Genomic DNA, 13,160 nt, shown 5'->3' with positions numbered 1-13,160 from the left:
ACTTATGATTTTTTTATGTCTACTGTGTATTCTCCTCTCATTGCCCCATTCTACACTGGAATTTAAGCTCCAAGAAGGCCATTATATTTGTCTATTTTGTTCACAGTTGTATCTAGATTGTCTAGAAGAGTGTCTGGTTCATAACAAGCAATTGACAAATATTCTTTGAATTAATGAAATGAGTGAGTAAATGAACAAACTAACTACACACTTCTTAGATGAGAAGGACTGTGAGCTTCTTCCCCTATGGAAGTTAATTCATGTCTCAGTGTTGTACAGCTCTGTAAGGGAATCTATTCTAATGTTTAATCCATGGTATTTGGTCATAGTAAGCAACAGCACTAAATTTAATGCCTTTACTCAATGACTTGCTTAACTATTTCTTTGTGTCTTGGGAGTGTATGGAAACAGGATCTGTAGAATTTTAGTTTGAGCTATTCTTAGGTCAGATATTTTTGTGCCAACCGAAAGTAATCTTACTAGGCAATCAATTTGATAATATGTTTTGAATATTTCAGCTGGGGCAATTTGATAAAGATGTTAGTGGATGGATTTGTAAGATTGTTCCTAACTGTATGATACACACTATGATAGAGAAATGTTGTGGCCACCTCTCCTGTATCTGGAAAACTAGTCTTAAAAAGTAAGCTCCTGAAGATTTATTACCAGTTCTTCTAGAGTCGCACTTTCCAATAAAGCTTTGTGACATGATGGAAATACCTGTGTTGTCCAATATGGTAGCCACTAGTCACATGTGGCTACTGAGTCATTGCAAAACTAAATTTTTAACTTTATTTGACTTCATTTTATTTGAATTTTTTTTTATACTTACATGTGGCTGTTGAGCAATTGGAGAACTGAATTTTTATTTTATTCTTTTAATTAAAATTTAGGGGCCACCATCTTATACAGTGTATGTATAGGTTTTCTGTCTAACAGAAACTTAAATACTTGTAGTAGATGAATCTGAAATACCACACAAAACTGAAAAACACAAAAAAATAGTAACAACAAATTCACTAATGAAAGCTGAGAATACATGTACAGTGACATTTAATCTCCAAAAGAAGTTTGATCTCCTATTATAAATATGTGCCATATTCCATATTATGGTCTATATTCTGAGCTTTTGCATCCTCGTTGCATTTTCATGAGTTTTGCTCATTTTGTTCTAAAAACCAGATCTTGGGCTCACTAGACTTCTTTGGCTTAATAATCACATTGTTCTACCATTTACCAATTCATACATTCTAGAATTATTCATTATTTTTAATTAGCCTTTCTAGTTTCTAGGTAGCCATTCATTGCATTTTAAAAATTGTTTTGAGTGAATGCTTAGTTTGCTCCTCTTCTTTATTTCTTTTAAAGGTTTTATCTAATTATTTATTTGAGAGAGGGAAAGAGAATGTGCACTCCTATAAGTGAGGGGAGGGGCAGAGTGAGATAGAGAATCTCAGGCAGACTCTGTGCTGAGAGGATAGAGCCTGACTCGGGGCTCAATGCCAAGACCCTGAGATCAAGACCTGAGCCAAAATCAAGAGTTGGAAGCTTAATTAACTGAATCATCCAGGTGCCCCTCATCTTCTTTATTTTTCAAAAGGAAAGCAGGGATCCCTGGGTGGGATCCCTGGGTGGCGCAGCGGTTTAGCGCCTGCCTTTCGCCCAGGGCGTGATCCTGGAGACCTGGGATCGAATCCCATGTCAGGCTCCTGGTGCATGGAGCCTGCTTCTGTCTCTGCCTATGTCTCTGCCTCTCTCTCTCTGCGTGACTATCATAAATAAATAAAAAGGAAAGCATTCAGGACTTGATATTTCTCCAAGTGCAGCATTAGTATATCTCACCATTTCTAACAGAACCAGGTTTTAATTTGATTGACAATCTCTATTGATATCCAGTTTTCAATTTCATTTATTTCTGCTCTAATTCTTATTATTTATTTTCTTCTGATTACTTTGGGTTTAATTTGATTTTCTTGTTTCCTAAGTGAAAATTTAGATTATTGATTTTAGATCTTTCTTCTTTTCTAATATATGCATTCAGTACTAGAAATCTCCTTCTAAGCACTGCTTTCATTGCATCACACAAATTTGGATAAATTGTGTTTCAATTTAATTTAGTTCAGAATATTTTTTAAGTGTGTTGTTTGATCTTCACCTAGTTTGAGATTTTCCTATTTTCTTTTTGATATAGACTTCTACTTTAATTCTCTTGTGGTCTGAGAGTGGATATTCTATGATTTCTAAATTTTTAAATATTTTAAAGTATGTTTTATGGATCAGAATGTGGTCTGTATTGGAAAATGTTCCATGTGAGCTTGAGAAAGTATATATTCTGCTGTTGTTGGATGAAGCCATGTACAGAGATCTTACATCCAGGTGGTGAATGGTGTTGCAGAGCTTACTGATTTTCTGCCTGCTGGATCTCACCATTTCTGGAAGAGGGGTGCTGAAGTCTCCAGCCATAAGAGTAGATACATCTTTCTCTCTGCAATTCTAGAAGTTTTTGCCCTACATAGTTTGATGCCCTGTTGATAGGTGCATGCATGTTAAGAATTGTTATGTCTTCTCAGAGACCTGACCCCTTTATCATTTATCTCTGACAAATAGCTTTACTTTGAAGTCTGCTCTGTCTGAAATTAATACAGCTATTCTGCTTTCTTTTTATTACTGCTAGTGTGGTATATTTTTTCCATCTATTGAGTTTTAACTTGTAAATGTCTTTATATGTAAAGGGGATTTCTTATAGATGACACATAGTTGGGTCTGTGTTTTGATCCATTCCGATGATCTCTGTCTTTTAATTAGTGCATTTAGACCATTCACACTCAAAGTGACTATTGATGTAGTTGGATTAATATCAACGGTATTTGTTACTGTTTTCTTTTTATTGCCCTTGTATTTTTTTCCTATTATAGTCTTCCACTCTTTTCTGCCTTTTGTGGTTTTAAATGAGCATGTTATATGATTCCATATAACTTACGTTATATATTTATATAAGTTATATAACTTCAGTATATAACTTATATTTCTTTTCTTTTCTTTTCTTTTTTTTTTACATTTTTACTTTTGCCCTATAGTTTACCATATACATCTACAAGTAATCCAAGGTCACACTCAGCTACCACCATTACTAGTGTTATTCTCCAGGGGCCATAGTTTGCTAATACTAACATAGGGGTAGAGAGGAAGCACTGATGTGTTGGCATATATATTGGAGTCATTTACACTGACTATTAATCTTAGCTAGCCCACTTACTAGGTCTACAATGTTGGGCAGTTTTTTTAAGATTTAATGTCCCTTTTATTTATTTTTTTAAAGATTTTATTAATTTACTCATGAGAGACACACAGAGAGAGGCAGAAACACAAGCAGAAGGAGAAACAGGCTCCTCAGAGGGAGCCAGATGTGAGACTCGATCCCAGACCTGGGGATCATGCCCTGAGCCAAGGGCAGATGCTCAACCACTGAGCCATCCAGGTGCCCCTAATGCCCCTTTTCTTTAAATGGAAATATTAATTCTCATGTTATACGTTTGTTATTAGAACAGCAATAATGAATATAGCAAAACACATAGCACATTATGTAGCACATAGGTGGAGCCCAAGACAAAGTAACTAGTATATCATATCTATTTATGTTCGTAATAGTACCCGTAATAAGATATCTGCTAATTAACAAGCCACCTGAGAGAAAATAAAATAATTGGGTTTTGAGGTGACCCAATAAGTAACTCCCTATTTCCTTACCTCTTACTGTCCCTTTTCCCTTTTCCATACATTCTGTATTCTGAATGAATTATAAAATATGAACAAAAAGAGTAACTCAAATGGTACACATCTGTATCCTTTTTAAAATTACTGATAAAGTCAGTTTTGGAGAAAGTGGAATATTTGTGCAGGTGAGTGGATTTCCTAAAAGTGGGCCCCAATGTAGACACACGCAGTCAGTGAGTTGCAAGAGATGCTAGACTCCTGACAGTCACCCTCCTGGGGGATTCACCCACCTGAGCTTATCCTATGATCAAGATCCATGAGGATGCCAGCTTCCGGGGGTGGGCGGAGTCCTGAGTAGAAAGGGCTGTGCCTTCCATGCCCAGTTTTGAGTCCAGACTTATAAACAAGTTATTCCTTCCCTGCAGAGAAACAAGTGAGGGGCAAGGAGTTCTGTTGCCATGCTGAAGTGGCCATAAGAAGTGAGTGTGGGGCACTCACTACCAACGCTCCCAGTTGAGTCTTCAAGCAGGGACACTCCTGGTAGGATAAATATCATTTCTGTCTGAGCGCTAATCATAAGTCAAGTCACTGATAAGATTCTATTTTATAGTAAGGCAGGAAATATTGGTAATTTAATGTTGGTGTCTCTGTATTTACAGGTCTCTCCGTGCTTTTTATGTGTTCATTTGTTTTGTTTCTTAGATCCACATGAGTGAAATCATATGATCTTTGTCTAATTTCATCCAGGATGACACCCTCATGTTGCAAATTGCAAGATTTCTTTTTTTTTTTTTTGGTAGCTGAGTAATATTCCATTTTATGGACAGCTTTTATAAATAGATATAAACATATTGATATAAACCTACAAACTTTTTTCCTTTTTTTAAACAGAAGGTATTTACTAATATCACTATAGTTCTGCACTTTCTTTTTTCCCCAAAATAAATTAGGAAACAATTCTCTATCAGTAACTATCTAATTGTTTTCAAATGCTGATACTGATTTGCAATACATACAGTCTCATTATGATAACCTGTCTTCCATCAGGGGGGATTTCAAGTATTTCTTATTTGGGGGTTATTTTATTAATTTTTACTATGATAAACATCCTTTTACATATCTTGGGCATATGTGTTAGAATTTTTTAGGGTACCTTCCTTGCTGCAGAATTATTAGGTCAAAAGTACATGTATTTACAATTTTGAGAGACACTGCCAATTCTTTCCAAAAGTGCTTCACCAGTTTACTAATTCTCCTCACATCTTGGTTGTAACAGGGTATATGCTGCCTTTTTGGTCAGCCAGTAGGATGGCGTCTCATTGTGGTTTTCAACTTCTTGCTAAAATTAGAAGTAAAATCAAACCCTTTTTTATAAACCTCTCCCACCTGTGAGTTGCCTTTTTTCTTTTTTTGCCCTATTTTTTTCTTTCCATTTTTTTAAAGTTGTATTACTTCTTCATTTTTTACTAGTTTTTATGGATTATTTTTAAGGATTGTGATTTTTGTCATCTGCATTCAAGAATTTTCCCTAACTTGTCATTTGACTCGATAGTATTTCTCACCATACTCAAATATTGAATTTACCCAATTCTATCCATCTCTTTCTTCACAGCTTCCTGATTTTGTTTCATCTGCAAGTGTCTACATCAAAATTACAAATATATGTTTTATTTAATTTATTTAGTTGTTTTAAGTTTTGTTACTCTTTGCTGCATTTGGCCATTATTTTGGTGAATGGAATGAAGAAGAAATTGAGATCTGTTTTTTACCAAAGAGCCAACCAGTTATCTCAAGATCATTTATTGAATGATTCCCTTGCTTGCTTCCTCCTGAGAAATCTCTAATGTCAACTACATTTTCATATTATGTAGACATGTATTCTGTTTAACTGATTTTTCAGTAGAAATCTAGCAAGTTTTAATTGTGAACAAAACGGTCTAACACAATTATCCTACTTCTGAGCTTCAGTGTTTCCTCCTCGTACATTGCTGAGCGAGAAACAGCATTTTCTCAGCACTAGCCTCGCACACGTTTCTTCCTTCCTTACAAATGCAATACGAGTGTGAGATCAATTTAATGTAAAATGATTTACAGAGCTGGCCAGGAGAGATCCAGGCCCCAGGAGAGCTCCTTTGCAAAGTTTGAAGGACACTGGCCTTTTTTTCTGAAAGCCTGGTTAATAATCCACCCAGCTGACATCGCAGTGGTTACTGTGGGCAGGTGTGCACTGGTCATTTGATGAGTGTCCAGATAAATATTCTTGGTTCAATAAAGAACAGCTTTAATAAGCAGACAACATTAATCTTCAGTGATTTATCTAACCTTTTAAGTAAGCTTGCAAACTAATGATACAGCAAGATAACAGTTACTTTCTCTGTGTTTTTTCAATATCTGTTGATTATAAGGAAATCAGAACATCAGGCTTAATCAGTTGTTATAGTCTCTGTATTTAATTAAATTGGGGATTGACTACTTTGTTCATGAAAATTAGGAAATCCTCGAGCTACACGAAGTCCTTCTTGCCCGAGGATCTGGTCCTCTCAGCCTCAGGCACCCACAACAGAGCCTCGACCTGCGGGGGGCAGAGCAGGAGTCACTTTTGGGACTGAACAGCTGTCAAAGGTCACAAGTTTTTTAGATGCAAAAGCCAGAAAGAATAAAAACAAGACAGCAGGCCAGAAGCAGGGAGGTGTTTGAGGTTATGATGGTGGAGTTGGGGTGAACCAGCTCTCACACGTCAGGGGAAATCTCATGCTGTTACGGTGAAAATCCCCAGAATTATCAGAAAAGAATCAGAGATCATCAGAGGTGAAGTATGATATTTTACACTCTTCGCTTCATTCACTCAGCAGATCTTTTCTGCATGTTTTCTGTGGATCATGCATTTAAACTACTTTCATTGTTAAGTCCTACAAACTCATGACAGCCAGTGAGCCTTATCTCCACTTCCTAGAGGGTAACACAACACAGAGAGGCTGAGTAAACCACCGAAAGTCACACAGGAAGCACCACTGGAGTTGGATGGTGCGCTCTGGGGCGCCGGACTCAGCCGGCTGCTCTCTGAGTCCGCTGGGGCTCCAGTGAGACATGCCGAATGACACCTCAGATGGTCTTCCAAGGGGTGATAAGAAATGCATGGAGTAGTTTCCATATCAGAAAAGGTTTTTTGTTTTTTGGTTTTTTTAAGGTGAAAAATGAAGTCTTTTTTTTTTTAAGTTAATACTTGAACGGGTTACCTTCAAAAGTGTAGAAAGCGTCCTTGGGTGGTGTTATTGTACGAAGGGTGAGCACGGCCATGACTGCATTACTGCAACTCCATTGCATCTAAACTACTGCATTAGTTGAAGTGCAGAAGGATGAAACTCTGCTGCCGCAGCTGCCGTGCCCTTCCATGCTAGTATCCTCCCTGATAGGACTGTGAACTTTAAGGTTCCCAAGTAGTCGCATGGGAGCTTCACTGCTAGAGTTTCTAGGGGACACACAGATTCCCAGGTTATTCACGGAGAGCACTGCCTGAGAGGCGCCTCCTCCCACTCAGTGGGGTGGGCCAAAAATTCCAAGTGTTCTCCCTTTCTACTGCCAGGGGGTTCTCGGGCCCCAGGAGGGCCACCCCCCATGGTGCTGATGGCTTCCTTGATAACTGACCACGGTTACACCCCCACCCTGCCCTGCCAGCAGGAACTCCAGGGCCAGGGCTCAATCTCTCAGTGTCCAATAAACATTTTCTCTCCCACCCCCAACCCTGCTGTTCCTGAGCATTGTGTTTGTCCCTTTACCGAGATCTAAGAAGATCTAAGGAGTGCTTCCTCACGCCTGTCATCCCACCACGTGCAGATATCCAGGCTCACACAGGACGGCCCAGCCCAACGTGGAAGCTCATTTGGTGGGGAGGGTGCTCCGCAGTGGAAGTCAGACTCAGCCTCCTAAATCAGAGGCCTACTATGAACAGGTGCACATGCACCTGTTCAGCCTCTGTGAGTAACTAGTGTCTCACTCAGGGTAGTAAATTATCAAGGTAACTTTGGGGAAAATCAACATGATTGTAACACTGGCAGCTTAGTACCAGAGACTTCTAAGTGACCGCTGGACAGTTGTGCAGGAGCAACTAATTATATTCACAAATTACAGCTATTATAGAGTAACATTTACAAAGAGTATTTAAAAATTGTCCATAATCCCATAATCCAGCAATGCCGTTGACATTATTTTTGTGAGAATATGTACAGATTCTAAACACTTGGATGGCACAGAAAGATTCGAAGTTGCAAGCAGCTCCCTCTCACGGCCTTGCCCCGAAGACCACTGCCCACCTACATCGGCGATTGCTCTTGCTCCCCCAGGAAAGTTCTCTAAGTGCAGAGCATGCTTTTTTAAAATGGAAAGAGTTGGGATCACACTGTCTATTATACACTTTGAAAATTAATCCCACTTGGAATCCCTTATAGTATAAATCGTCAATGTGCAGTTCCTGAGCCTGTTCTGATTTTGTGGGAATCCTTACACCCTACTGTCCAGCCAGGTTACCTTAGAAACAGAAGTGAGTCACTTTCCTTCTCTATTTCCTCATCTTTGACAGGAGGGTCATAGGATGGCCACCTCACAGAACTGCAGTCAGTGATTTCAACAAGGTTTTATATGGAAGATGTCAGCCATAGTCACAGGAACTTGAGACAAGAGATTTGATTATGATTATCAACATCACATAATTACCTAGTCTTATTTAATGTTATCCTCTTCAAACATATAACTATACTTTAAAAACATTACCCTGAATTAATCGGTAAACATTTTGATGATTTATTCTTGTTATTTTTTGTTTTGCTTGAACATTTATGCTGTTGTGCACAATGCTGCAGTGTACAGTTACACGCATAGATCAGTGTGGGAGAAGTGCCTACAAGAAGCACTTGGTAAGAATCCCAAAAGGCTGAATCCTTAGAACTGACAGCACACTTCCAGAGTCGGGGATGTGGCAGGAGGCCATGGCAGCCGCTTCCTAGTTCTGCCCTAGGGTGCGCTGCTCCAGAACCTCACGCTGCCCTGGCTTCTCCAACACTGGTTATAATCAGGCTTTGAATATATTGGTCGCTCTAGAAGGTAAAAAGCAGTCCTTCAATTTTGCCTCCTTTAAGATTTTTTTTAGTATTCTTCTTTTTTTAAAAAAAAATTTGTTTATTCATGAGAAACACAGAGAGAGGCAAAGACACAGGCAGAGGGAGAAGCAGGCTCCCTGCGGGGATCCCTGATGTGGGACTCGATCCCAGGACCCCAGGATCATGACCTGAGCCAAAGGCAGACGCTCAACCACTGAGCCACCTAAGTGCCCCTTTTTTAGTATTCTTTATGCTACATTTGCTCAGCAGACATTTTTGGTGTTTTTATGAGTTAGTTTTCCCCTATTGCCACGATACCTTGCTCAGAAATACCTTCCTGATACCCTAAGGAAATTCTCTTGTGCTTCTTTCTGGATTAATCTTAAATTACACTTTTATGTCAAGGGTAGCATTATATTCAAGTTTGAAAGGAGTTGTGCAAATGACTCTGGTGGGATTTAGATTTTCCCTTCCCATGTGGTGCCTGCCCTGCACCCACACCAGCATCTGAGTCTGTGCACATGAGCTCTGCACGGAGAGCCCCGTGGGAACCTGGTGGCACGTGGTGGAACACGTGGCACACCTGCACCCGGACCTTCCTGGGAGGATGCAGATGGGAAGGCTCTGCCCCGGGTCTTTCCGGGCCTCATCCTTAGCCCAGGTGCTGGAGGCAAGAGGGCACCCCCGGAGTGCTGAGGAGGTGGTGCTGGGGGTGGTCGTTCTCAGGGCAAAGGGGGTAACCCTCTTTCTCTCTTCCTCTCTTTTCCAGTCGGGCATGATAAGAACCCAAGAAGCAGATTACTTCCTAAAGCCGCTTCCCCCCCACCTAGTGGGAAGCCTGCAGGACTCCGCTGGGGCTGGACCCCCCTCCCACATACTATACAAGAGATCCACAGAAGTGCAGGCTCCAGGGGCTCCCCAGGCGGTCCTGACCCGGAGGGATCGGGAGCTGGGGAATCAGCCTCTGCGCAGCGGCTCGAGCCTCCAGCACCCACAAAAGCAGCATTTCTGTGGAAGACGCAAGAAATGTATGTAAGGGCGCTTCTTTTTGTGCATTTAACCATTCGGACGTTTATGTAAGCCGATGGGATGTTTTAGGTTTCCTTCGGAGTAGTCGGCCCAGGCAGTGGGATTAACGGGCCGTCCTTGCTCAGCTTAAGTGATGATTCCATCATCCGTGTGTTCGCTATGTCCCCTCTCATGGTAGACGGACAGATGGTGGTAGGATTTTAGTTTAAAAGAACCGTTCCCGGGGCAGATGAAATGACATACAGCAGAATCCACTGGCTGTCTTCTAGAGAAGCCTGGCATGTCTACTCAGTAATTCTGTTGTTTGGGGGGTCGAGATTTATTAAAGTCCGCATAGTTTTCTGCCAGATAATTTATCTCCATACATATTTATATGCTCTACTCCACTACATCAAAAGGACAGGCTAGGCATGACCTCATTTACCCACAATTTATCACCGGCGCTTTGTGGAGGAGGCCCTTTGTTGTGCAGTGAACACTCAGGAGGTGATGCGATGTTCATATGTGTGTGGTTCAGGAGTGGGAGTTCGGTGTTCACTGGATTCCTCTCGCTTCCCTCAGCTTCCCCTCCAGCACCACTTTATTTATTAAACTTGCCCCCAGTGAGCCCATCTTGTCCCAGCCCTTCTCTTTCTGCTGGTTTCGTCAGCTGCTTACGCAGCAGCCTGAAATAGAGGTGGTCCTGGTGCAGGGGGAATAGAGTGATGGCCTGTGGCCCCTCGGTACTCGCAGCAGAACACAGATACACTGAACCCTCCGCACCGGTGTGTCACCTGAACTCGGCCTGTCCTGTACAGAAGAGCCCTGTGCTACGTTCACTTGAGAGACTCAAACCCACATCGATTAAGTTGGGGCTCAGTCAGTGGCAGAAAGAAAGGAGCTGGGAGCAAAAGGAGGTGAACAGGAGTCGAGAAAGTCAGGGAAGACAGAGGTGAACCAGGTATGGGAACAGGGCATACATGTCAGCATCAGCTGCCTGGGGCTGCCTGCGGCTGCCTGGACACAGAACAGCAGAGAGGAAGGGGGCTGAGGACAGGGCCAGGCAGGGTCAGGAGCACGAGGCAGGACTCAGGCATGGTAAGGGTCACGGCCAGAGTCTGGGCTGGCAGGGCTCAGTGCAGGACAGACCCCGGGTCAGGGACAAAACGCCGCCTGAGCACCTGGCTCCTGGCAGGGCTGTCCTTACCACTTTGCCAAGGTCCCAAACCAAAGCTGTTGTGGGCTGAGAGGAAATCCAGCAGTGCTGGCTTTGCTCAGACCGATGTGGCCCTTTCCTTCTTACCTGGAGGTGATCCAAGGCCTGCAGGCCAGCAACAGCAAAGGCACACTGTGTGCCAGGCTGGTGGGCTCATCTCGGTGGCCGTGGCTGTCCCTGTGTGCACATGTGCATGCGTGTGGAGGTGTAGTTTGCCTTCAGAGGCTTTTCAGAACCTCAGTAATGGGTTCTGTTTGTTTGATGTGGCACAGTTGTTTGAAAAAAAGCTGTGCAAGAAGTTTTGTTTTTGGAAAATGGAAACAAAAAGTTGCTCTTGTTTTCTTAATCCGACTAGAGAAGGAAAGTGTCACCAAGTGCCTCTTGGAAAACATTAGGGACCCATATGGTGTGGTTTGGTTCGCCAGGTATTTCTGTCCCTTCCCTGCTGGGCACGTGACTGGCCAGAATGGTGTACAGACTTCCAGGCTGAAGCATGTCGTTCCTGAGACCTCCGCTACCTGTGCATGGACATTTCCATGTTGTTGATGGGGCTTTTGACATCTCTAAAGAATCCCAGCCTAGTGCAGTTCACACTTACAGAGATTCTTCCTTTTGGAGTCTGTGGCTCAGAAAATGGCCATTTTTAGGTTAGACTCCTGTGGGAAGAGGCATTCAAAGGCAGATTGATTTGCTTAAAATCAGTGGTGAAGCTAAACCCGAGACTCCAGGATCCTGCTGCCAGTTTGGACACCTATTTCTGACACTTTCCCCTAGGGAAGGACTGTGAGCAAGTTAATGTTCTTTCCCTGTGCCTTGGTGGCCCCATCCCTACACAGAGCTGGTGTAGACACAGCTCTTAGGGTGGAGTTGTGTCTCTGCAATTGCAGCAAGGTCAGTGGTGCTCAACGAGTGCTTTAATAACTTTTCCAGAGTTGTTATTAGCCTCCACTGGGTTCATTTAGGTTAGAGAGTATTTTAGCAAACAAAAATGCACTGCACCTGGGTACCACTCAAACAAAACAGCATCTTTTGGCAGCACAGTCCATGAATAGAGTCGACGTAACTTTGAATTAGTGTCACCTGAATCTTTGGGTAATTTGAAGCATCCATTCACATGAAAAGATTTTCAGAGGCATCCACTAAACCTAATTGTCTTTAACATAGTGTTAACTTACTGATTATACATGCCAAAAGTATTTTTAAATGACTCCAAGAGGACAGGGTATATTTTGTCTTGCAATTAAATTGAGATAAATATGGTGCTTTCTAAGAAATTCAGCTCTGCCCGGAAGCGGATCTGCGCCTCATGGTCGTAACCCATTTGAAACATGATAGACAAACCAGTTATGCATCCTGAAGTGGGAATCAGCTTTAAAAAGAATCAGGCCATCAATATTGATCAAATAAGAAAATGATTCAAGGTAGCGCTGTGGTCTGTAACTTGGTTCCACCACGTTGTCAGAAAGCGTTCTGCAGAGGCCTGCTCACGAGTCCTTACCCCAATGTCTTTGAACATTGTGCGTCTGAGGCTGGAACATGAGAGCTAAGGGGTCCTCCTCTTTGCTTTTAAATCAAGACAAACTTACACAGAGATAGTTACAGTGTTGGGTTCCACGACATCTAGGTTTTATGAGCTTTATTTACATTTAAAGCTCCACTTTAATACAAGTTTCATATCACAAAGGTTAAAGGTTATATGAAAGCTCATTTTGAATCTCCAGTTCGAATGTCACAATCCAGCGCTGGTTTTGAGTGACGACTTTTGCTTTCGTTTATTCTCGAACATCCCCTCCGTAGACATGCCCAAGCCTCCCAAGGAGGATCTCTTCATCCTGCCTGACGAATATGCATCTTGTCTTCGGCGTAAGCGCTCTCTTCTCAAGTCCCATAGGAATGAAGAGCTCAACGTGGAGACGTTGGTGGTGGTGGATAGAAAGATGATGCAGAACCACGGCCACGAAAATATCACCACCTACGTGCTGACCATACTCAACATGGTAGGAAAGTCCTTGCTGTTGAAGCCACGTGTGTAATTCCCCCTAATGGGGTGTGTGCATTGATGTTTCATATGCAAGAAATGTTTTATCCATGATGACTCGGTCACTCTTACTGTGTTCCAATCAAAAGAG

The 13,160-nt window shown here is 42.0% G+C and overlaps 1 protein-coding gene across 1 annotated transcript in view; it reads left to right on the top strand.

Moving 5' to 3' along the window:
* The window catches only part of ADAMTS16 (ADAM metallopeptidase with thrombospondin type 1 motif 16), a 149,616-nt gene that overhangs the window by 26,118 nt on the left and 110,338 nt on the right, over window positions 1–13,160 (top strand). The window contains exons 4-5 of the mRNA XM_049105653.1: window positions 9,577–9,835; window positions 12,829–13,028. Of these exons, the coding sequence (XP_048961610.1) occupies window positions 9,577–9,835; window positions 12,829–13,028 (459 nt within the window). The remainder of the gene's footprint in view (window positions 1–9,576; window positions 9,836–12,828; window positions 13,029–13,160) is intronic.

Source organism: Canis lupus, chromosome 34 (genome assembly GCF_003254725.2).
Source record: "Canis lupus dingo isolate Sandy chromosome 34, ASM325472v2, whole genome shotgun sequence".
NCBI classification, from domain to species: domain Eukaryota; kingdom Metazoa; phylum Chordata; class Mammalia; order Carnivora; family Canidae; genus Canis; species Canis lupus.
This window is presented reverse-complemented; position numbering and strand designations above follow the sequence as displayed.